Source organism: Xiphophorus maculatus, chromosome 18 (genome assembly GCF_002775205.1).
Source record: "Xiphophorus maculatus strain JP 163 A chromosome 18, X_maculatus-5.0-male, whole genome shotgun sequence".
Lineage (NCBI taxonomy): Eukaryota > Metazoa > Chordata > Actinopteri > Cyprinodontiformes > Poeciliidae > Xiphophorus > Xiphophorus maculatus.
In genome coordinates this window covers 23,763,231-23,788,329 of record NC_036460.1, presented here as the reverse complement: position 1 = coordinate 23,788,329, position 25,099 = coordinate 23,763,231, and the positions used below count along the sequence as shown (strand labels likewise).

The following is a 25,099-nucleotide window of genomic DNA, read 5'->3' as shown; positions in this document are numbered from 1 at the left end:
TGTACCTGGTAGGTTCTGGATAGCAACCTCAAAGTTTGAGAAAGTACCTAATAAGTACAAGGAGAGTAACCAGAAATAAATAGAGAAGTAACCGCCAAATTAAGTTCTGGCTAGAACTTAGTCGAGAAAAGTATTTGATGAGTTTGAAAATCTTCCTGGTAAGTTTAGGGAAAGTAACCAGTAAGTTCCTCTGAGTTTTTTTTGTTTTTTTTTTAAGTTCCTGTTAAGCTCCAGAAGTATCTTGCTGAAGTCTGTATAGTAATTTTTATGCTCCACATAGAACCAGGTAATTTTCAGAAAGCCACCTCTCAGCAGTAGGAAGATGATCTTAGGTTGGATCTTAGTAAAACCAGTAAGATCCATTAAGATTTATGAATCATCCCAGTAAGTTCCTGAAAGTAGCCTCTAAGTAATTTCTTGTTCCTTGGAAAGTTGCATCCATTTTACAGGAAAGTAACCTCTAAACCTTACTGAAATACCCTTGAGGTTCTGGTGAAGTGTGGCTTCTCCTCACCGTGAATCCCAATCATGTGCTCCAGGATCAGAACCCGCTCGGCCAGGATCTTCAGGGCCTCTCGGAGCTGCTGCACGGCTTCACCCTGAACAACACCATCCTCTTTAATAGGATCCGTTTACAAAAGAAAAAGACAAAATAAAAAATCTGACCTGCAATGCCTCTTACCTCATTCAAGCTCACTCCTGGTTCTCCTTTTGGCCCTGGTGCTCCCTGAGAAAGGAAAGAAATGAAGGTCGTCACCTTCAGGATGTTCGGATGTGTGAGGTTTAAGCATCACATTGACTGAACTTACAGGTAGGCCCTGCTCTCCTTTGGCACCTGGCGCCCCCTAGAGGAGGAATAACATCAGTTACCAATATTTCACCACTTCACCAATCTCAGATCACACACACGCATTGGAGAGGGATCAGGTTTAGAGACGGAGGACCCACTGGAGACCTGACAACAGATCAAACATGGCGGCCCTGATTAGTGCAGCCTGGACGTGGAGGAGAGAGCAGGATTAGTCACGGGTTGGAGAGAGTCTTTGAAGAAAAGCTTGTTCTCCTTTAATGTGTCCACCGGTGCATGACGGGGTCATTTACAAAACTGAAGAGTGCTCACGTTATTAATAAGCACCAAATACGTTCAGACAGCCCGTTAATCCAATAATGGGGGTCATTTTTACCCTTTCCCCTGGATCTCCATTCGGGCCGGGACTGCCATGTCTGCCTGGAACACCCTCCCTACCCTGGATTCACACAAACAAAGGCAAGGGCATCAGCAGTGCTGTGTGAGACGACCAATTATGACTAAGTGAGAAAGACTTACGTCCCGTCCTGGGAGACCAGGTGTCCCTGCAGGTCCTCGTTCTCCAGGGGAACCTGCAGTCCCACACACAAACACCATTAATCATTGCTAAATGCTGACACCGTTTAGAAAATATGCATGAATCTTGTCAAACTCTTGGTTTTTGTGTTCCCATAGAGAGTATTCCTGGTTCAGTCTTCCCTGTACGACTGTTTCTCTCCACTGTCTCCACAGGCTTAGACTGATACATTTGAAAACAGTTGATGTTAAACGATCAGCTGCTTCCAGATGTTAGTTAATCTGGATTAGAATAAATCAGATGGAGCAATATAAACCTTTGACATCAGACAATATTGAGAATCATTGATTGCTTCTTTGTTTGTTTTGGACATCTGAAATGCTGCCAAACTGGCGACGTGACCTTTCCTCCTGCGCAATTTACTCAACAGGTTGTTGCTAGGTGATCAATGACTGAGAGAGTTGCTAGGTAACCAAAGAGTGAGCGAGTTAGTTGATGCCACCCACCTTGCTTAGCTGAAAATTGAGCAGCTAACGTTTTTTTCCTCCGCCTACGTCTCCCAGAATGCCGTGCGGTTCTGGATCGGATCTTTTCGACATATTATCTATTAAAATTGATCATGTGTCCATCGTAATATATATCGTTACTGTTTTTTTTTGTTTTATCTCCAAGCAAAATTAATTCAGCTCAAACTGGAGCATTTGGCGCGAACTGAAATAAACGGAACAAACCTCTTGCAACATGTCCTTATTTAAAGCTTTATACAGCCTGCGGTGCATAATTCATAAACATTCACAGAAAAACAATAAACATATTCTGCTACGATACAGTGTCACAACTTCAACACCGGCAGTTTTGACGCTACGTGTTAGTAATGACAAAACTCAGCCAGCTACAGGACACGATACGATACACATGCGTAATGTACCGAGGCCACAATGTGCAGTTTTCCCTCCAATATGTACACAGGAAGCGGCTCGTGTTCCTACCCGAGGGGCCGACGGGACCAGCGGGACCGGGAGGGCCCACTCTGACCGGAGGCGCAGCGAGAACCGGACGGTCCGGGTCCTCCTCTGAGGGGAAACGTCAGCGTCAGTCACAACATTTTAACCCTGCTGCTGGGTACCAACCCAAATGTTTTCACCACCGCGCGAGGCGGAAGGTTTAATTATGTCCCTCGTGAGTCAAATGATTTGAACTGAACTGAACTGATCATAAATCTCCAGAGGAAATTACACAGAGATAAGCAGCTTCTTAAATAAATGCTGCCATGAATCAGCGTCGGGTTCTTTACGAACAGGAGTCCGCCCACGACGTAGCAGGCAAAAATACCCATAATGCCTCTGTCTCTGGGTTACAGAAGATCACGAACCGAAAGGCTGGACAAACAAAACAAAGACAAACGGCAAAATGCTGTCGTCTAATTACAATTGTTCAATATTGATAATTATAACGTTTTTTTTTGTTTTTTTACACTTTTTCATACTCACCCTGCAGCTTTAATGAGTGCAAATGGCAACGACAGAGCGGATAAGATTTATTCCAAACACTATAATGTAGAATGTGAGTAGTTATAACTTATTCAGCATGATTATTTAATACAGTCCGGTCACTAAAGTGCATTATGTGATAAAGTAAACACGTGTCTGTTCTTAAAAGGCTTAATGCATGTGGAAGAGTGATTCAAGATTGAGTTTTATTTATTTCCTGCGTTGAAATGCAGAGATAAAGTTAATTCATGAGAAACATTTTGACACAGCTGTGCCGCAATGTCTCCTTAATAGCAGTTCAGACGCATCGCAGACTTGCTTTTTAATCGCATCACACAGAGAGAAGTGACCCATAAAGAGCAGACCCTGCCTTAGTCTTAGTTTGGTTTGTATGATAAACTGGTAATTTGTCAATTTTAATGCAGAATCTGGCTAAAGAATCCTTCTCCACTCATATGAATCTTTGCACATTGTGTCACTTTGCAACCACATTTCACCCCAACTATGTCTTTATTTGGGTATTTATTGGACACACCAACATGGCAGAAACTAGACACACACTTTTAAGCTTTTTTATTTTTATTTTTAATGTTGCAAACTTGGATTCAAGACCAGCGAATGATGAGTGGAGAAGTAGTCTTTGAATCCCAAGTGCTACTTTACTGACTGAACTCAGCCAAACTAGCACGACTACATCCAACTCGTACCCTCAGGCAGAACAGAGCGGTGATGAAAGTGAAACATGTGACTCTTTCTTTCATGGTGAATTCCCCCCACAGTGCCAGAAAAGGTGTGGCTATCTGACTGCAAAGACCACAAAACGAATGACTGTAATTTCTGTACCGAACCAACACCCAGTTATAGTGTTTAAGTGAAACAGGACATAATAAAGAGTAAATTTAGAGCAGCAATCCGCAAAGCAATATGGTAACGATCAGTTCCACGACACTTTGTTTTGCAAATAATCGGCCCTCGAAGTCTGCGATTCACATGCTTCAGCTGCAGTTTCGGCTGTCGGTCTTTGGCAAATATCTTCATGAGTTTTGTAAATACAGACTGAAATTTAATTTTATTGTTCTTTTGGAAAACAAGCCCAGTCAGAGGGAATTAACTGCACAAACATGTTCAAGTCTTATCACAGATTCTTAAATGGATGTAGACTTGGCCTTTGACTGGACCTGTCACACACATTAATGTTTCTAATTTAAACCATCCCCTCTTACTCCAGCTGTGTGTAAAGACTCCAAGTCCAGTCTTAAGCCTTGTTCAGTCTCTCACAGCGTTTCTTCCAGGACTAGATTGTATTTATCTCCACTAACTCTGAGCAGCTTGCTTGAGTCTGTTGTAGAAACGTTTTCCCACGGGATGGTGCTGCCACCGCCATGATGCCCTGGTGTGTTCAGGATCATGTCTAGTGTTTCTGCTGCACATGGTGTTTTGCATACAGGTCAATATGATGGTCCTAACTCATTCATCCTGTTGCTGTGTCTGCTTCATGATTTGCATCAACATGCAGGAAACAAACACGACTTCTTCTGGCTTTCTTGTAACAACAGTGACTCTCTGGGTTCATCACGAGGTTATTTTACTAATCGTCACGTAATGGCCCAAGTCATTTTTTGCCAAAATGTTTTTTTTCTTTCTAAAGCATCTTTTGGAAAGTAAAATGTAGTGATTTTCTTTTTTCTTTTTAATTACTTTTGGTTAAAAAATATATATATTTTAGAAAGGTGAAATTTAAAAAATATGTTATTTTGGAACTTGGTAACTTATAAACCAGTAACATGGACTGGTTTATATTTAGATGGATCATAGTAAAAAGGGCCGACTATAAATTCACGCCACATTTTTCAAATGTTTACACGTAAAACATGTTAAAAACTATGTTCGACTTTCCTTCCACTTCCTGATTGTGTACTATTTTGAGCTGGCCAATCACATTTAAGTCAGTGGTTTTTATCATGACAGAATGCGGGAACGCTCAAGAGGGGGATAATTGCTTGCAGGGCAGCACGCAGAGACCTAATAGTCATGTTTACCCACTGGAGGAAGCTGGAATACCTGGAAAGAATCCACACATAAACGAGGAAAACATGCAAACTTCATGCAGAAAACACCCCGGGCCGGGATCTTGTTGCTGCAAAGGAGTGATGCTACCAACTGAACCAGCCTGGGGTTCAGCTACAAGTCTGGAAATTAAAACAAACTTGAGAACAGACACACATTTCTGTAAAACTTTTAGTGTGCAGTGAGAACTGAACCTTCAACCAAAACCAGTATTTAGATTCTTTTTTCTTTTTTTTAAAACAATTTCAGTAAAGTCTGTTTCAGCCCTGAAATCTTTTTTTTTTTTTTATCATAATAGACAGCAAGGTAATTTTATTTATATAACACATTTTCAGCAATAAGGCAGTTCAAAGTGCTTTAGTGTGCTTCAGTACGCATCAGCGTTTCCTCCAGAAAACCTGCTAAGCTCGGTCCACCAGCGGCTCACCGCGTTTTTGTGCTGAAAAATGTTAAAAATGACAAAAATTCAGAGGGGCACGAGCGAGCATCATAATTTGAGACAGGGACGGCGCAACTGGTGTGTCAACAGCTAGTTCTACCCAACCTGGTGGTTGGGGGGTAACCGCCAGGCTCATAATACGCTGAGGGAAATCCTGCACATATATAAATACGTAAAAGACATATTCTTAGCTTGCATTTAAAGTTTTCCTCTAAGATGAATGTTGCTGTAGATTTAAGTTTGGCTGGAGAGGTCCGAAGCTCGGATGGACCTGGATGAAGTCCAGCCTGGCGGTTACGCCGGGGAACAGCTGGGCGATCCGAACGACGTCTCGTTTCACGGTGCAGGAAATGTGATCAAACGTTTGACAGAACACACCGGACCTAGAAGTCCCGTCTCGGTTACAGCAAGTCGGATCTTTCGAAGCCCATTTGTGGGAATGAATTCAGTCTGAAACCACCTCACACTTCCTCACCACTTCAGCATATGCTCAGTGTCAGTCTCTCTCCCCCATGTTGAGACAGCCCTGTTACTTTATGGCTGCAGTCCACAGGAAAAAAAAAGAAAAGAAAAAGGGTCTAGAAGGAGCAGATTTCCCTCTGGAACTAATTTTCTAATGCTACAGTCTCCTCCAGTCTGGCCGCCTCCCAGAGAAACTCCACATGAGTGGCAGAACATCTCCTCCCATGTTCAAAGCCAGGCCTGCTCTTGGCTCGGAGCCGTGGTCAGTCCTCCAACCCTCCCCACCCCCGACTCCCACCCACCCCAAACGCAGATTGTTGTGCTGACAGCTAACAAATTAGACCTGATTTACAGCCAATTGCCCCCCCCACCCCCAACCCACCACTCCTCTGCCTTCACTTACACGGCCCCACAGACCCAAATCTTCATAGCTGCAGACCCGCAGACACGGTCCCGGGCTCAGAGAGGCAGGCGCAACCAAAAAAGCCTAATCAGAGCCAGCAGGCCTCGTGAGGTAATGATCATTACACAGACTCCTGCTGCCTCCCCGTGGCAACACTCTAGTACTGGATGTTCAGAAAAATGATGCGTTCAGGGTGTTTTTGGTTTTCTTTTTAGATCAAAAGGAATAATTACTTCGACATGACAGACGGAGACAAAGCCGAGACGCCATGTCAGCGGAGAAAACAAGCAAACAAGCCCGGTTTCTATGAAACACAATGCGGCGACACGTTCAGTCTTCATCTTTTCAAAGCAGCCACAGCTAATCTTGTGATTTATGCTTGGGCTTCACTGCTCGTGGCTGTGCTCATTAAAGCCCCAGTGTGTAGAGGCTGAGCAGACAACAACAGCAACGACACACAGAAACAATAAAACTACAGCAACTCGCAAACTGATGGAGGCTCCTTTCAGATTCTCACATTCTGTCATGCTATAAACTTCAATCTATTTTTTTTTTTATGTGTGTGTGTGACCGCAGTTTTCTTAAACGTCTGATTCGGTGATGCCTTGTATTAAATCCCCTTTACTCCACTAACACTCAATAAAATTGCCTTTAGATAGACAGACAGACTTTACTGCAGATTCTAGACTTAAACGGAGGTAAACAGAGTTCAAGCCAGTGTAATCTAATCTCAGTGTAATTGAGATTAAAGGCCTCGGAGGTTTGTCGGAGAGCATCGGCGAACAAACGGCTTCCTGAAGATCGAGGAGGCAGACAGCAGACAGGTCAGGGTGAAAGTTGTGGAGAAGATTAAAGCGTGTCTGACTATTAAAAACAAAGTTCTAAGCTTTGAACATGTCACTGAAATCACACAGAAAACCTGACCACCCTGAACTTGCAGCCAGAGCTACAGAAAGTCAAATCCGATTGTGTTGAAATGGTCAAGTCAAAGTCCAAGCAACAAATAAATTAAATTGAGAATTTGAGGCAAGACCTAGACGTAGATGCTCACCGATGATCCTCGTCCTCTCTGACTGAGTTTCAGGTATTTTGCAAAGACGGATGGGAAACTATTGTAGACGTTTCAAGTTGGTGGAGACATTCTGGGTCCAAACAACATACAGTCGTCCTTGCAGCAAAAATGTTTTACAAAGTATTTCTCAGAGTTTTATTTGTAAAAATCTTTGAACACCATGTGTGATTCCCTAACAATTACAGTTATCCACTACTTTGTGTTTATTGGATTACCACTGTAATCCTAATAAATCAGACCGTCGAAAAAGGCCGCCAAGGGCTTGAATCCTTTTGCTTAGAGAAAACAAGTCTCTCTTCAATACAAAAGAAACGTCCTTTGATAAACGCTTATGTTTCCTGTACCACCTCCAGCACGAGTCCATTGGGACCAGAATTCACATCCTGTGTGACAAAGCCATTTCTGCTAAATGCGAGCGTGAGGCACATGGCTGACCGTGAAAAGGTCCTGCTTGTAGTTTTGGCATCGGTTCTTTGTGGCCACCCAACCAGCTGACGGTTTTCGCAGCGGCTCTGGGGTCGGCGTTAAGCCATCAGACCCTGGCGCTCCTCGCTCCCATCCGAGAAATCCGAGCTCAACGCAGACAGCGCCAACAGCAGGTGCTAACTCCAGGAGAACGCAGTGAGGACGGCTTTCGTCAGGCCACCTTCAGAGGCGTCCTGGGAGTCCTCTACCTGCCCCGGCTTAGCAGTGTGGAAGCAATCCTGAAGGACCATGTCGAGTTTTTACTTGGACATCTCTTGTTGAAAGGATCGTGATTTCTCTCAAGAGATCACACTCTGCAATCTGGTCATTTAAAGCTGAAGTTAAAGGGGCTGTGCTGTGTATATTCCAGGCACATTTACAGCACAATCAAGTAACTATGTTGCCTTCAGTTGTTCTAAAAATGCTGTATATACCAAATATGACTTAAAAGAAATCTGTTTTATCCTTTGCATTACAAATGGTGCTCCCACAGCGCTGTGACAGTCCACTCTGTAAGGTTCTATGAACGGCAGCAGGCTGCTGTGATCTCATCACCCAGGACGGTTTTTAACGTCAGGTCCAAACGGTCGGATTGAATTAACTGTCTGCTTGTGTCTGAATCAACCGGGGCACATGTTACATTTGAGCAAGGCTCTCGATCTCTTTGGGTTACATTTTTAAAACGCAGTCATCTTACCTAGATGGAAAACGTCTCCCCGAATGGGCAGAGGAAAAGAACCTGACCCAGAAGGACCCGGAGGTCCAGGAAGACCTGGAGGCCCGGGGCGGCCGCTCTCTCCTGGATAACCTCTGTCCCCCTTTTCCCCTGAGCATAAAAAAACAGTCCAGAGAAACAAAAAGGAAGAAACTCTCCCCAAACACTGAGCAGATAAGAGGATTTATTTTACCGGGAGCGCCTCGATCCCCAGTTCTTCCGGGAGGACCTGCAATCCCCGGTAGTCCAGCCGGCCCTGGAGGTCCAGCCGGTCCTGGGGGCCCTTTGGCTCCTGGCATTGAGGAATGTGGACATTTAAAAAAAAAAAAAAGTTACATTTGGAGTGAAATAAATTCAGAAACCTCACAGACTTTCTTTCTGCTGGGTGTCTTTGAATAGGGAGAAGAGAACAAATGTGTTTATTCTACGAAGCTGAAATTTAGAAACTAACAGTTTATCACTGTGAAATGTTTTATTTCATTGTTGCAATCTGATCATAATAAGAAATCTGAAATGAAACTCTTTCTATTAATATGTATTTTACCACTGAAGCCCTTAAACAAAGCCTTGAACAAAAATAATATTTTATTGCAGAACAAAATGCAAACTGAAAAACATTTTCTATACCTTGCATAAGTACATTTTTAGTAAAAAATCACTGGCGACGCAATTACCTGTGAGCTAAATATTTAATTTAAATTACATGTAAGTGAATCTTATTTTTTAATAGATCAGATTCTTAGGGAAATTAAAACTAATTAATTTGTTTCCCTGGGGTGTAAATATAATGTGACACAGTAGTTCAACACACATGATGAAGAGAACGGTAGAGGAAGTCAAATTAATCTAAAAGGCTCACATTTAAATAACTACAGCATAGAGTGATCACCAACATAAATGTGTTTTGTTTACACCGTCTTTCAATAAATTGTCTATATCAATAACAACATATTTAATTCACTCCTTTAATGTTGTAGATATTGCCAGTTGGTTGTTAAAAATATTTTTTCCCCTGTTTATTGATTAAGTTGTTTCTTTTTAAGTAGGGAAATAATTTCGACACAGAAAGTGATTTCCTGAAGTGCAAAGTGGAAACTCTGACCTGACTGCCTCGTCCAATAAAGATTATAACAAAAAAAACAAAAACAAAACACTAAAGTCCTACAGACCTGCAGGCTTTTCTTCACTGCAAAAACGCAAAATCTTACCAAATATTTTTGATCTAGTTTCTAGTGTAAATATTATATATATGAATTTAGTACACCTCAAATGTACTAAATATAAATTTTGTACACCTCAAATGAGACAAAACTTAACCTAGAAGTAACTTTTAAGCAAGAAACTCCAGCTTAAAGGAGCTTGTTTTTAAGTGAAAGATTCCTTAATATAAATAAAAAAGCACTAATTCTATTGGCAGATTATTTCACTTATAACACAGGGAAAACATATTGTAATAAGTGAACTAATCAGTGAATAGTACAAGTACGTTTTTGTCAATATTGACAATTATTTACTTAAAAGAAGCTCCTATATCTTGCTGAAAAGGCTCTTGTAAGTTAGTTTCAAGTGTATTACTAAGATACTTACACTAGAAACTAGACCAAAAATACTTGGTAACATTTCATGTTTTTGCAATGTTTTAATATATAAAAAATATCTTAGATGTTACTAGCAGATCAGTCCATTAGGAGTGTAAGCTCCGAAGACATTACTTTCTTTGAAAAAATCTGGAAAAGATTTTAATTAGAAACGGTGACGTTCAATGGATGAAAGCTGAAGCTAGACATTTCCAGACAGTTCTTAAACATCTCCACTTATAAGCAGGTTTTTCTGAGATGTGCTGACACCTGGTGGCAGGTACGGCGGTGGAGTGGCCCGACGCGTGTCCACCTCATTTCCTGTTGAGCCGTCTGGTAGTCTGACCTCAGGAAGTGACCGACCGCTCTCCAACAGTTTGATCTGGAGCGAGAGCAGAAGTTGGCCTGATTGCAAAATCTTTTTCTTTTTTTCCCACACCCAACATTTTGATCCTTACCTTTGATTCGACGGCGTTTATTCTGCTGTTCATGTCGTTGAAGCTGGTGCAGTTCATGCATTCTGCAAGAAGATGGAAAAAAAAAAAAGGGCACACAGATGAGTTTAAATCTCCTCCAGCTGCGTCTTGTCTCTTTCATCCCTGGCAGCATCAGCTGCATGTCATTATGTCACGGTGCAAACAAAGTCAAGCTACACAAGAACAATAGTCGTGCAGCCAAACCTCAGAAACCTTTAAGTCATGTCGTTATAGTATCCGCTCTCATGGACAGATGTGCTAGAGAGCTTCGAGTTTGTTTATCTGCTGTCTGTCCCTTCTGCAGTGACAGCCGTTATGGCGGGACCTCAACACGACTTTATCCTTTTGGAAAAACTGCAGCAAAACTGACAGCTGGTGATGCAGACGTGAGAATAAAAATGTTTCATCTGGCATCACGGAAAATGTCTCCTTTTAGTTTTAGAGAAAAATATTACACATCCAATATGACACATGATAACTTTTTTTTTTCCTTTGGACAACCATCCAACAATAATCTAACAGCACATCTTGTTATAAAAAGTTCAATTTAAGGTGTAAAGGGTATATTGTTTTCATTTTGTTCATTTTGTGCCAGGCTGTTTTCTTTAGGTCCCTAATTGAGTTTCCTTCTCTGTCGCTCTCTGGATAAAGGTTGGAAAATGTTAGCTTTGAAATGCAACACCTAACTCATCAACAGACTGTCTGGTATTCTGGGCAATAAAAGGTGTAGTTTTCAGATATTTACAGGCAACAGACGCCAGCGCAGCCAGTAATACCATCAGATATGTGGCATGAAGCACCAAACATGCCAGCATTTTGGGATGGGTTTAAAAAAATAAAAAAAAGCTATAAATGTGTGTAAAGCAAGATTATATTTGCACAAAACCAGCTGACAAATTGAAAATAGTTTGAAATGTTTTGTTGGGGTTTTTTTGCGTGCAAAATTTGTATTAAGACTCAAAGGTATAAATAGAACGCTCAGAGGAAATTGTTAGATTTTGTATATTTAGTAGGATTTATTTAGGCGATACTACATCAATCTTTGAGAGGCTGTGTTGACAAGGGCTTGTTCAGCTTCTATAATAGGTTTCATCCTTTAAAATCTGCAAAACATTTTTATTTATGGTGTCGTGGAAGCCTGCCGCAAACATTTCCTTTTTGTTTTCTTCTGAGTGTTTTCTGGCTGTGGTCACTTCAGTCACTGAATCCAGGTCAACCGCCGCTCAACCGCACACACATTTCTGGCCGTGGAGCCGTTAGCTGCAATCTAAAAACACAAAATAGCCCAATTTCCTTGAAACGAGCCAAACGTTTCTTAAAAATCTCCCCCTGTCCGTGGCTCATAAGAAGTGTGGAATGTCAGCTGCCAGTTCCACAGATGGGACCCACCCACACTGTGGTCACTGCAGGAGCAAGCAGAAGGCAGAACAACTGGCGCTCATAAATAACTGAAGCAACAACAAAAACGACCCAAACAGCTCGGCCTCGGACCGCTGCAGGCAGGTCGGGTCGGCCGGTCGCCGAGCGTCCTGCGCCGCTATGATGAGACACGGTCAGCGTTTGTGTCTACGAGACACCTGGATACCTGCAAAAGTCTCATTTCCCCCTGAAACGGTTTTGATATGATACCACCACAAACTTAAATGTGTGTTGTTGGGATTTAATGTTTCAAATCAGCATTTCTAGTCAGCCCTGCTGACTTTGATACCCATAAATAAAACGGGAATATTTGCCGTCAGATCATTTTTAAAAATACAAACAAAGAAGAAGAGAGAAGTGTAACGGTTGGGTTATGCAACAATGCTACCATAACTGGTAGAAAATCAACTTTACACATTATGAAGCATCGTATCACACTGTGGGATAATGTTTTCATCAGCAGGCACTAAGGAAGATGGATGGAGGTAACCTTTCAGTAACTCAATTCACTAAGTGAAAAACATTTTGATAATAATTACACACATACCTACGTTTTAAAGGTCATTATTTCTGTTAAAGGGGCGGTATTATGCGTTTTCCAGGAACATACTGTCATTTTATAGCACAGTGAAGTAACTATAAAAATTAAGAAAGTAAAGTCATAATATTTAGAGAATAAAGTTACAATATTATCAGAATAACGTTGTAGGATAGAGTCATGGTATTACAAGAATACAATTGAAATAATACTTGAAAAACTACAAGAATAAAGTCATACTATTACGACTCTTGGTTTTTCTGTCTTTGTTCCCTTCTCTTGTGCTCTTAAAGAAATCTGACGTCATAATCTGACGCCTTGAAATTGGGCCTCTGTTTCTTTAAGAAAGTCTTTCCACGCATCACAGCAGCGCTCATTAGAAGTGTTGGAATGAGACGTAGCTCATATGCAAGCGTTTAGGCAGCCCCCAATGGTTGCCATGGGAGACTAAAGGATTTCTCAAACATGCGTGAAAGAATCAAAGGAACACTCCGGGTGTGTGTTCGATCAGGGAATAACTTTGAAACATGATTAAAAACTCAAAAAGGTCAATTTTATCTAACGCCGATCCTTTAAATTAAAGATAATTTTTAGCTTACATCAAAAGGAAACATACCTTTTAAAATTAAAATAAATACTACTAACCAATAAAAGTTTTTTCTATATAGAAATGAACGCTTACTGAAAAGCACAACACCTGCATGAAAGTATTTATTTTTTTCAAAAGGTGCTTTTACTCTGGCAAAGCGAGATCTCATTCATTGAATCAGGCTGCAGAACTGAACAGACTTTTAGGGTGAGATGTACTGGAAAAAGTACTGGTTCCACTGGCAGATATAATAAGACATTTTTCCCATGTTGTAAGAAAAATAATTTGCCAATGGAATAAGAAAATTTTTAACAATATTAAGAAGTTATTTACTAAAAACAAGCTCTTATATCTTGCTAACTCGTAAGTCAGTTTAGTCTTATTTCAAGTGTACCAAGATATTTACAACTAGATCAAAACAAATAAAAATACTTGGTAATATTTTGTGTTTTGGCAGTCAGACCTGCCTCTGTACCTGCAGCGAAAAGGAGGTTCACACGACCCACTGACTGCAGGAGGCCGAACACAAACTCACGCCACACGTTTGGATTTCCATCGTTGAGTTCCACTTTACAACCAAACGCGACTTTGTGTTTGAGCGTCGCATAAAACACTTCCGAGTTTTGTGGCTGCGTTTGGCAAAATATGAGAAACTCGATGCGGCATGAGCGATTTGTCGTGGCTCCGTATATTTAGCCCGGAGAGGATGTGGCGTCTCGACGCTTTGTGTCAGCTTGTCTAATCTCATCCCGGAGCGAAGCCACAATCAATCAGTTTGGTCTAAAAAGCTTTTTTTTTTCTCTCTCTCTCTCCAGATTTCTCAAACCAAACACCGAGCAACATCCGACGATAAAATGACCCCCACAGGATCTGATGGCTGCGCCTGAGAGAGCTGAGGTTTCTGCTGTGCCTAGCAGGACGCTAAACATGCACACATAATTTGAGGACTTGACAAGATGATATACACGCATCTCCTCCACCGCAATTCATCACGAGCCCAGAAGAAGCCTCCACCCTCCGACGCGCTTCGCTGTAATACGGCATCAGTCTGTGACTCACTGTAAAACCTCGTCGGTGATGATGTGCTGACATTTCGTCTGGAGCCAAACTACAAGCGGTTCTGGCTACAAATCCTATGATAAATGGTTGGACGTAGACTTTTGTTTCACGTTCCACATTTCTGCTTTCCAGATTGTGCAGGCTAAAGACTTCGGTTGTTGGCTTTTGTTCTAAAAATCACGAGGCTGACATCTGTGGCTTCGAGTTGGAAACGTGTGTTTAAAACACAAATGCGTGCAGACGTCCGCTGGAACGGCTCTGAGGAACAGCCATGACGCTTCCCTTGGTTTAGGGAGAAGGAAGGAGGGCAGCGAGGAAATCTGAAAAGGTTGAGATCACATCAAATCTCATTTCTGCAACGAGGACCACGGCCACGCTAAGAAAATAAAAGAAATTAAATTATATTAAAGTCAAAATATTACAAGAATGAATTTGAAATAGTAAGAGAACAAAGTCATAAAAATCAAGAGTCGTGATGGTATGACTTTATTCTGGTATTATTATGACTTTATTCTCGTAGCACCGCAACGTTATTCTTATAATATCACTTTATTCTTGTAATACTTTGACGTTATTCTTGTACAAAGTTATTCTCAAAGTAATTACTACTTTCTTAATTTTATGACTTTATTCTTATATTATTTCAACTTTATTTTCATAATACTATAACTTTATTCTTGTACAAGTTTATTCTTGTAATATTATGACTTTACTTTCCTAATTTCATGATATTATTCTTATATTATTTCAACTTTATTCCCGTAATTTTATTTTTTTGTTTTGTTTTTTCTTACTATGGCTGCAATTCTCTGTCATACATTTTCGATGGTGCGAATAAAGAGAAAATCCTTTTTTGCTCCATCAAGCACTGAAGTTCATAAATACTTGTTGCATTAAGCACACACTTAAGGCAACATTGATAATTTCTTACACGCATTTGATATTTACATTCTCTGTCCAAAAAGACTCGTTTTCCCCTCTTTGATATTAAATCAAACTAATCTTCTGTCTGGCAAAAAGTCTTTGAGTGTTGCAGGATTGCTGAGCTGCACAAACAAGGCCTCTCGCAATTCCCTCAGGGCTGCCAAGATCGGACACTTTTAAGGAGTTATTTTAAAATTTCCCAGAGGTTCTGGGGTTTGTTGGAACTAAAAGTCCAGTGGTGGAGCCCAGGGACATTTCAACGGCGCATATGAAGACGCATGCTGCCCTCCAGCTCAGTAACCGTAGGATGACATCTGCTAAAGAAAAATGGCTGTTTGGACTTTACACTGGCGTACCAAACATAGGACGCTGAAAAGAAGAACGGTTTCCCTCCCCCCCAAAAAACAAAACAAAACACAAATATCTGGACGGACTTGATGGCTTCCACTGCTACTGGCAGGATTAGATCCCACTGCAGCTGTTTTCTGAGTAACGCAGTGGAAGAGAAGGCTCTGTAGCAGCAGCCAGCCGTCTTGATTGGCCTGAATAAGATCCATCTGCAGGAAATGCAAATACTTCATTATTTTCCCCAATTTTGAGATTTTGATCAGCGGTGGAGATTATGAAATAGCAAGTTCGGTTTATTAAACGCCAAATATCGGCTGTGGAGTATGAGACGGAGAGCGTACAGGGAGGATCGAGACAGGAAGGATGCCGATGTCCAGCAGAGAAATACGGAAGCTGACAGAGGCCATCACACCTAAGCAGGTTTCAGACATTAGCCGGTGGATTTCCAAGTTGGGATTGTAATTTAAGGGTCTTACTTGTTCTGTGAGTTGAAACTAGTTGAAACTGTCCTCAGGTATTAGTGTGTACATGGATGTTTGTCCTGTACTGTAGGTATCTGTGGTGGACCGGCAACTGGCCCGATGATTGGAGACAATCAGATATAAAACTATGAATTTCCAAGAACAAATCAAAAGCACCAATGATATCTGGCTACAGGCCTATTATCTTTATTTGTTTTTTGTTATATTTATGTTCTCTTTTAATTTCCATGAGATCTAAATGATGCAACTTTTTGTTAAACTCTAAAAAACCCTTTCATTCTCCAGTATGTAACTTTTATATATATATTTTTTTTACATACTTGTTGAAACTGTCAACAAATATTGAGTTTCTCCGCCTCCTCCTACTGTGAACTAGAAACAAACAATCAGAGCCAGGAGGGAAGTCTTAGCGCTGCCAATCACAATCTTGTGTGGCGCTGCTCAGCCTCCTACATCCCTCCCCGCCTTGCTCTCTGCTACGCTGCAGCCTGTCATGAACCACCGGTGACGTCTGAAAAACAGCCTTCCTGTAACAGTAAGCTGTTTCTCTGCCTTTAGCACACTGAGCAGCATATACATGAGGATGATTGACGGCGCTAAGATGATCCCCCTGACTCTGATTGGTTGTATTTGGTCGGGAGCGGTATATTTCTTCAGATGGCGATAGCAGCTCCGGGAGGAGGTGGAGGAGATCGATCTTTTCACAGATTATCTGCCTCATAAACTGTCACGACACGGTGACAGTTTCAACAAATATATAAGAAACAAAGAATATTATTCTGTACAAAAGTTACATACTGCAGCTTTATCTGATTCAGGACTTGCCGGATCTCTGACTCAATGTGAATTTTTCTGAAGCACGGAAGAAAGCAGCAACTGTTCTTCACCTCTAAGGACCCAGCGTCACCAGTCTGCACCTTTTGTCAAACCATCCATTTCTTTTCAAGCCGCAAAGACACACGATGGGAAAACACCAAAAGTACTTCCCCAGCGGTGCGAAGTGGAGCAGAACTACAGCGTACGTTCTGTAGAGACGTTGGGCAGGAGTTTCAAAAGTCGGCATTCAATCACGCTTGGTTAGAAAACCAAACTTCCTCTGTGCTTGAGCTGTTTAGAACAACAACGCAACTATAGAGTCTGCTTGGATCCATAATTACACCATTGGAGCATCAGACGGGATTATTTTTCTTGGATGTGCAGAGCTCATGGGAACGAATCACAATTATGTTGTTTTTAGAGGGAAACCAAACAAACAGAAGAAAACAGAGAAGCCTTTTCTGCTCTGATGGGATTCAGGAATGTGGGTGTCTTTGCAGTTTTTCCAAATATTCACATGTTACATCTTGTCCGATCTCCAGAACTGTAGATTCCTTGAAATGAAGCAGAGACACTTAAAAAAAAAAAAATTAAGTACAAACATAACTTTGCTGGTTGAAATAATAAAGCATAGTGAGATGACATAAAATGCAATTAATAATAACAAAAAGTCAAACGAGTGTATAATACATCAGATTAAGTGGATCACACCCATTAAAATAATGGCAGCTAACAATTAGCTTAACCGGAGAGTGTGGGAATGAATTTGGAGGGAGACGAGGAGCAGGCTGAGTGCCTGGATGAAAATCTCTCTTTGCAAAACACTCGTGAGATAAGCTTTATTTAACCATAGATCAGAATCAGGACACATCCTGCATCTGAGAACTGCAGATCTAGGAGCCATCTCCACCATTAGCGTGTGATTTACAGGACGAGACAGTGCATCTGGAGCAGGATGCAGTCTGCTGAGACAGATATGTTTGCTACACGGGTCCTGGAAGGAGATCAAAAGTCTCCCCACTCTCCCTCTTTTCTGTTTTGCACTTCAGCGCACCCACAGACGAATCCACAGACATCCTCAACCACCGGGCGAACCACGCTTCGCATCAAAACCCACCAAGACGTTCCCGGCTGTCGTATAAAAGATGATGTAGTGAAACATCTTCCCGTAGCATCCCGACAGCTGCTGTCACATCACCAGGATAAAAACACAAATGAGCTCCAAGTGTGTGTGTGGGGGGGGGGAGGGGTGTGTGCGCACAAGCCTTGCAGAGCTGGCCGAGGCCCAGAAAGCCCGCTGTGTGTCTGGCCCGGCCGACAAGTGGTCAGCCATTGCTGGCATGCAGAACAGCTGGCACACACACACACACATATATATCTGCACACAGATGAACACAGAACCGCAAACTCTCACTCTGTAAGTACCCACACCCACTTTGACTGTGGCGGGTGGCCGAATGAGGAGAGGAGAGGAGGAAGGGGGGTTTTATTTTTGAAAACCAAGATGTCTGGTCGTGCACAGCGAGGTTATTTAGCGTCTTTCACCATCATGAAAGCTGCCAAGCCACAGATCTTTCTATAATCTGAGCGTTTTAAAAGCCAGAACAACACACGACAAAACAAAAGGCATTTTGTGAGCGCTATCAATTTCACGGAGTGAATATAAATACAGATTCTTAAAACGCCAGTGACCACTTTCCTCTGTTTTCTCCGTTTCTGTTGTTATGATTGTCTGTGGGCGTTGCTGTCATTGAGTTTACATCCTTCTCTGAGGAAGCCACGATGACAAAAATCAACCATCACGCCATGACATGTCAAGCAGCACGTTCATAAACGCATCAAACTCAAGCTTACATTTACTTGACTAACGTTTTGGAAATAAATGTACTTTCAGGAGTATTTTTACAACGCTGTATCGTTTTTACTCTTACCTGAGTCAAATTCCTGGGTACTCTACAAATGAGAGTAACTTCACTGAATGCAGAACAAGCTTGTCTTCACCAAAAGATTCACAGGACACAGACACACACCTCACCTCTCCCTCCGTTATGGTAGACGTTATTTAACAGAACCAGCAGAAAGCTCTTTTTGAAGCTATAAACTTTGTTCTCTCGGTTTTGTTCTTCCTACACAAAGAAGGCCTTACTCAGTGCTGCTGCGATGATCTTTATCTCTTTCCTTTAGGAATCTATCGATGGTGTTACTGCAAGCACTAACTACGTGTGGTTTCTGTTTCTTGCCATAAAAAATACACAACTGTATCTGCGTCCACTTGCTCTGCTTTTGTGAGAAGACGTAGACGACAGGGTTTTTGCTGCCATCGTTTATGGACGTTCCCTTTGTTTTTCTTCACGCTCCAGAGTCGGTGCTTCTGCATTTAGCGGCGTCTCGTTCCCAGCTGGAACCCTCGGTGTAATTAAATATGTAGATTCTGCTTTTTTTTGTTGTTGTTGTCGTAATTTTATGTTTCCTGCCCAGAGGCACTAATAATAACTCATTATGTTTCCCCTTCATTTTTCTTAAAAGCACTTCAGGTTCAGCGCTTCTGTGTTTAATTGTGTCTCTTTCCTAGACAAAGTTATCAATAAAACTTTAGCTGCCGTGACTATATTCTCCTTGTAGGTCTTTAAATGTAAAGTACTCTTTAGCCGGCGTGTTACCGTTTAGTTGTGTCTCTTTCCAGGACAAAATCATTGACATAGCTGTTGCAGCCAGTAAATACTCCTCAGTTTTATTTCTTCTTATAGAAAGTACTCCTGACTCAGCGATATTGTATTTTACTGTGTCAAATCAAAAGAAACTAATGGAGCCACTGCTGCTATTTAGCATTTGTGTCATTTTCTTTAAACTTCCTGCCAGTTGAGACTGAAAGCTTGGCTGCGCCGTAATGAAACCGAAATGATTTGAAAAGCGGAGCAGAACGTGACTATTCGACTGAATGAAAGCGTCATAAGAGACACAGAGACGAGTCCTTCTCACTCATTTCTAAACCGTTCTTTTGCTATCCTGCCTCAGTGGGTCCACTTATTCCATCGTCCTGTGTCGCTCCCAGTCAAATACGACTCGCTGCTGATCTGGAGCTGAATTTTTTTTTTTTTTTTTTTTTTATCAACGCATCAATCACAGTTTTGAGTTCGTTTGACTGCATTGGGTGCAGCCAGTGTCACATCATGAGGTGCTGCTGTGTGAACCAGCTGAGAGAAGCTGGGAAAGCCAATATTTTCTATGGTTCCTCTGAGATGTTTGGTAAAAGAAAAGGGAAGAAATATAGAAAAAAATGAGACTTATTGGATGGATGAAAAGAGAACAAACGCTGGGACAAGAATGCTGTGCAAAACTCCTCAGCCCCCTATTTATATTTTTATGATTTGTGTCTAAGCAAACAGGATAGTATTAATCCACTAAGTCTACCTTTCCTCATCCCCACCACCTTCATCTCTGCTTCCATCATTCTCCCTTATCCTCCTTTCCGCTCACCGATTTCATCCGTTTGTTTGTCTGACATGAGGAAGCGTTGTCCTGACACTAAGCCCCCTCTCCGGGGCCTCCCGTGGGAACCGTCTCCATCAAAATTCTCCACGTCTCTCCTATAAATCATTGAAAGTGACATTACCTTTGCCTGGTTTTTGTTCAGCAGATAATTTTTTGAATAAGCCGAAGCATCAGGATGGAAGTTGTTTCACCGGCGATCAGCTAATTCACACAAAAACAATTGTTTTTGGACTCAGGCTGTCAATGTTAACGTATGCGATTAATCTAAAATGTTTAGCGTGTTAATATTACATAACGCAGATTAATCACATTACTTACTTTAATCTAACGGCCTCTCTCCTGTGGGGAAGATTACCTAGTTCACAGCAACGTGTTATATGGTGTTATACGGTCAATTATGCAGAGTTGCAAAAACAAGTAAAAAGATGAGCGGGAGAGTCGATGTTTTGTGCTCAATGGCAAATTTCACTTTAAAGGGGCAGTGTTATGTGATTTCCATGCACATAGTGCTATTTTATAGCACAATAAGGAACTATTTTATAGTGCTTCAGTTGTTATAAAAATACCATATATATCAAATACGACTAGAAAGAAATTTGACTTTGTAATTTAATGCCGTGAAATTGTTCCTCTGTCTCTTTAAAAACTCCTGCTCTTGCAGAAACTCCACCTTCAGGAAGTCATCACGCCATGGCTCCCCTATTAACCCTTTACCAACGTTTTTACCTGGGAAGTGGCTCGTAAGACGAGCTCAGCAGATGCACAGTTCCACCAGCTGTTTGCTAATTGCTGCTGGCTAGTCTGCAGGAGCCGAGTGGGGAAATCGTGAGGCAGAAGCTCAGCAGCTTGGAAGCTGAATACCTGAGCGGAGATGGGCCCCCGCCTTCTTCCAGTCAGACAAAATTGGTGTCAAACATTTGTGCTACGTTTGTACAGCAAAGATTTTCATTTGTGCCGCTATAGTTTTAAAGATATTAAGAAATGTTTCCAGAGGTCAAGAAAGGTCAACCAGCCCCCCCACCTTCTTCAATTCAGACAAAACTGGTATGAATCGACTCGACTACGTTTGTGCTGGTTTGTGCAGCACAACATTTTGTTTGTGCCGCTTTGGTTTTGAAGATATTAACGAAAGTCTAAAGGTAATTTTGGTTTAGTAAAAGTTGGGGGGCTGGTTGATATTTTGACCTTCTCTCAGGTAAGCTGCAGCTCTGAGGAGGAGCTGCATCTCAAAGGCGGGGCTAGGTCCGCCCAGGTGTTTTGCACAGCTGAATGGTTGCCACGGAGATTAAAGGGTTTCTCAAGGCAACACTCTAGGTATGTTTTTGATGAGGGAATAACATCATAACATGATGTAAAGCTAAAAACAGTTGATCTTACCGAGTACTGCCCCTTTAAAAATACGCTGTGATTGATGTTTGGATGAAACCAAGGTAGCATGTTCGTATTTAACGATGAATTATCCTTCCACCAGAAACAACAACCAGTTTATAGTTAACATTTCTGAATTAACGCTTGAAACAAACCACTTCTTTTAAACCTTCCTGAATAGGGAAACCTGGAAAACCAACACGCTCGGATTGAGACGTGAAACATTTCTTTAAAAGTTAACCGTTATTAATCACAGCGCTCCCGCAGGGATCAATTGACTGACAGCACTATTTTGGACACATAATAATTACCTGACAAACAGATGTGTGCATCTGCAGACAGACAGACTGTCAGCTGGAAGGAAATCTATCAGCAGGAGGAAGGAAGACTTACTGACAAATGAAGAAAGAAGTGAAAAGTCCCAGAACGAGCACGGACAGAGCGCCATCCATCAGGCAGATCAGACCGGGAGAGGGAGCGCCCGGCGGGTCAAAGGTCACCCTCTGGCCCGTACTGGAGTACAAGCGGGGATGTAACAGAGACGTCAGTCACATCCTCGCGCTGCAGGTTGAGGCCCGGAGCAGCACATGTGGGATTTGGTTCTGTTTTATCGCTTTGCTCCGAGGAGAGGGAGATCTAAAGGACGCAGGAAGTCGGATAAGTGGAAAGCAGCACGGAGCGCGGAAGATAAAGGAGGACGGCAGTGGCGAGGAAAACCAAGGCCAAGAGAGCGAAATGAGAACAACTACACCCCCCCTAAAAAAAGCCCCTCAAAGGTACTTTTGAATCGAACATAATAATAAAGCTGGCGTCGGAGATAATCCATCCAGCAGATTTCCTCCTGAATGAGATGCTTCCCAGCTGCTGACCCGCCAAATTAAAGCAGCTGGAACGTCAAAACGTTTTCAGCCACATTTTTAGCTGGAAACCAGCTCGCGCACGCAGCATTAAACCTCCTAATACTTTCCCTGAGCATATTCATAAAACCAAAGATCGCTGCTCTCTCACCGGGGAGGTCCTGGCTCCGACTCCTTTAACATGACCCCCCCCCCCCCCCCCCTCAGGGACCGCGCGCAAATACCCAGCGAGTTAATATGATCGCATGTGCAGATATGTGCAGCAGTGACGGGGGCAGGGAGGCGGAGGAGGGCGAGCAAATTACAAACACATTTCCCCCTCGACGTGTTCCATGCCGTCATGTGTTAGCGCACGCTGCGCGCCGGGAGCGACGCGTGAAGGAGGAGAGATGCCCAGCCGTCAGGAGCGGAGACGGGCCGCGGCGTTCAGAAAACACCCAGTTTCCATGAGCAAAGCTACAAGAAATCAGCCTGAGACCCGCTTTACCTCTGGGTCCGACGAGAAGCGCCGTGATTTTGATTTTATTTTTTAATTTTTTATTTTTTTTTCCATCGCAAGAGGGCTTGTAAAGCATCATGAAAAGCATTTAGTGCTTGAGTCATGCACCAGCTGGATTCACCACATCATTACAGCGTCTATCAGACTCCTGCAGTTTATGGTGCTAAATGTCAGACATTTTAAGATCATCTATGATTTAAAAAAAAAAACAAACAACAACATTTATTCTCTAAAGCAGTGTTCGAGGTTTGTAAATGTCAGCAAATATCCGCAAACGCTCGCAGAAACATTCATTTAATAAATTACCTGTTTAAGCAACACAAATGGTAAAATCAGCAAATAAATACAGATTCTTTGAGCTTTTTAAAGGTCTGAGTGTTTTTTTTTTTATTTTACTTTCTTGTAACTGAGCACAAAATAAAAATATTTCAGTGCTTATGTTATTATTATATATGTAGGCATACGGCTCAAGATCTTGATGGATGGATACAAGAAACATCAATGCATCAAAAAAGATTAAAAAAAAAAACAATTTACTGGCTCAGAGTGAACCACAAGTAATAAAGTGATGGAGTCTTGCTGGTCTTCTTAATAATAATCATGAGTGACTGATAATCTGACTGCACTGACCTTGACTGTGACCTTAGTGTCGTTTAGAAATGAGGGATAAAAACCGTCTCAGTGAATAGAAAGTACGCCCTGATTTACGTCCAAGAGCCGATGCACCAGTGCATGATGGTCTTTTCTTTGACAGGTTTGAAAATGATTTCCATGTGAACTCAATAGTAGGAAAACAAACAATAGATTTAATTTGAAGATTTATCACTAAACAGAATTAACTACATTTAGTACCAATAACTCTCAGTGTTGTTTTATCAGATATTTTATTTAACATGCTGCGTTTTATTATACTGATTTTTGTAGAGCTCTTTTATGGTTCTGCCACAGCATTAGAGGTCAGAACTTTAACTAGGACACTTAGGCATCTTGACTATTCTCCTTTAAATCATTCTGTTTGGCTTTGCTACTTTGTTTGGTGTCATTCTTCTCTTGTTATTCCACTTTTAGCCATGTTTTATGGTGGCCTCAAATCACATGTGACTAAGTTTGTTCACAACAATAACACATTAAAAATTTTTCATCCAACTACTTCCTGTCGTCTTCTTCTTTGTGGCTTCCGCAGTGGCAGCATCCAGTTGTAAATCACGTGACACATGATTTAATTCCAGTTTTGCGAAATAAATAAATTTTTCTGTGGCCAAAACTTTATAACAAAAAACAAATTTTCTTTTCAACTGCTGTGTCTCCGTTAAGAACATTTCTTTTTGAAATGTCAAATTGAGTAATTGTTCGGTCAATGAAAACGCAGCTGCTGTCAGATAATTGAATGAATTTTAAACAAGCCTCCAGGAGCAACAACGACGTCCACAGCTTTTTAAAATTCAGCTTATGGGATATGTCGTGCTTTCTGTAAACTCTTTTGTTTACATAAAACACGTTTTAGAATCGAATTTTCAAAAAACTGTCGACTTTTATGAACCCCTTTCATAAAACTGTACAAAAAGCACACGGCTCTCTGGACATGGCTAGCGTGTGCAGAGGTGAGAGAAACAATCTCGACTAAAACAGACTAAAACTTTGTCTTCTTCTCCCTTTGGGTCGTTGGTGCGTCTGAAGTGCGGCCAGAGCCCCCATCAAACTAAAGCCAGAGAGGATGTCACGGTTAAGGCTGTCCTGATAAAACCGCTGGCTCCCAGGCCCCATTACAGCAGACTTCAGCTGCTCAGAGCTGCGTGGTCAGTGTTGCTTGAGAGACCCAAACATGAACGCAAAAGCACATTTACACAGCTCTGGTATTAGTCAGAGGAATCGTCTGGCAGTCTGGGAAATACGCTCATGTGTTGTTTTTTTGCCAAGCGTTACATGAGAAGATGGATAACATGTTTCATATCTGCCTGTTAAGCGGAGCGCGAGAACAAGAAGATTGATAGCTTAGCTTAGCACACAAGCTAAGTCAAATTTCTTTCCAGAAATTTGATCCAGTCCATCACGAAAAGTACACGAAACCCAACTATATCGCTACATCTCAGAAACACATTACCCTTTGTTGTTTTTATGCTGGGGAAACTGATCCAAAAATGTCTTTCTGCATTAGTCAAAAATATGTGAATCGCTGGGATTAGCAGTTAATTTGAAGGCAAAATCAGCGTGTTTTCA

General features: G+C 41.7%; 1 protein-coding gene across 2 annotated transcripts in view; it reads right to left on the bottom strand.

Moving 5' to 3' along the window:
• Positions 1-25,099, bottom strand: part of LOC102219436 (collagen alpha-1(XXVI) chain-like) — a 31,747-nt gene that overhangs the window by 1,123 nt on the left and 5,525 nt on the right. Inside the window, exons 4-13 of one of the 2 annotated variants that reach the window (XM_023351900.1) lie at positions 10,474-10,535; positions 10,286-10,397; positions 8,632-8,730; positions 8,421-8,549; positions 2,315-2,398; positions 1,328-1,380; positions 1,185-1,247; positions 810-845; positions 683-727; positions 515-599 (exon numbers count right to left, since the gene is read on the bottom strand). In XM_023351900.1, coding sequence (XP_023207668.1) covers positions 515-599; positions 683-727; positions 810-845; positions 1,185-1,247; positions 1,328-1,380; positions 2,315-2,398; positions 8,421-8,549; positions 8,632-8,730; positions 10,286-10,397; positions 10,474-10,535 — 768 coding nt within the window. The remainder of the gene's footprint in view (positions 1-514; positions 600-682; positions 728-809; positions 846-1,184; positions 1,248-1,327; positions 1,381-2,314; positions 2,399-8,420; positions 8,550-8,631; positions 8,731-10,285; positions 10,398-10,473; positions 10,536-25,099) is intronic. The other variant, XM_023351901.1, reaches the window with a different exon arrangement.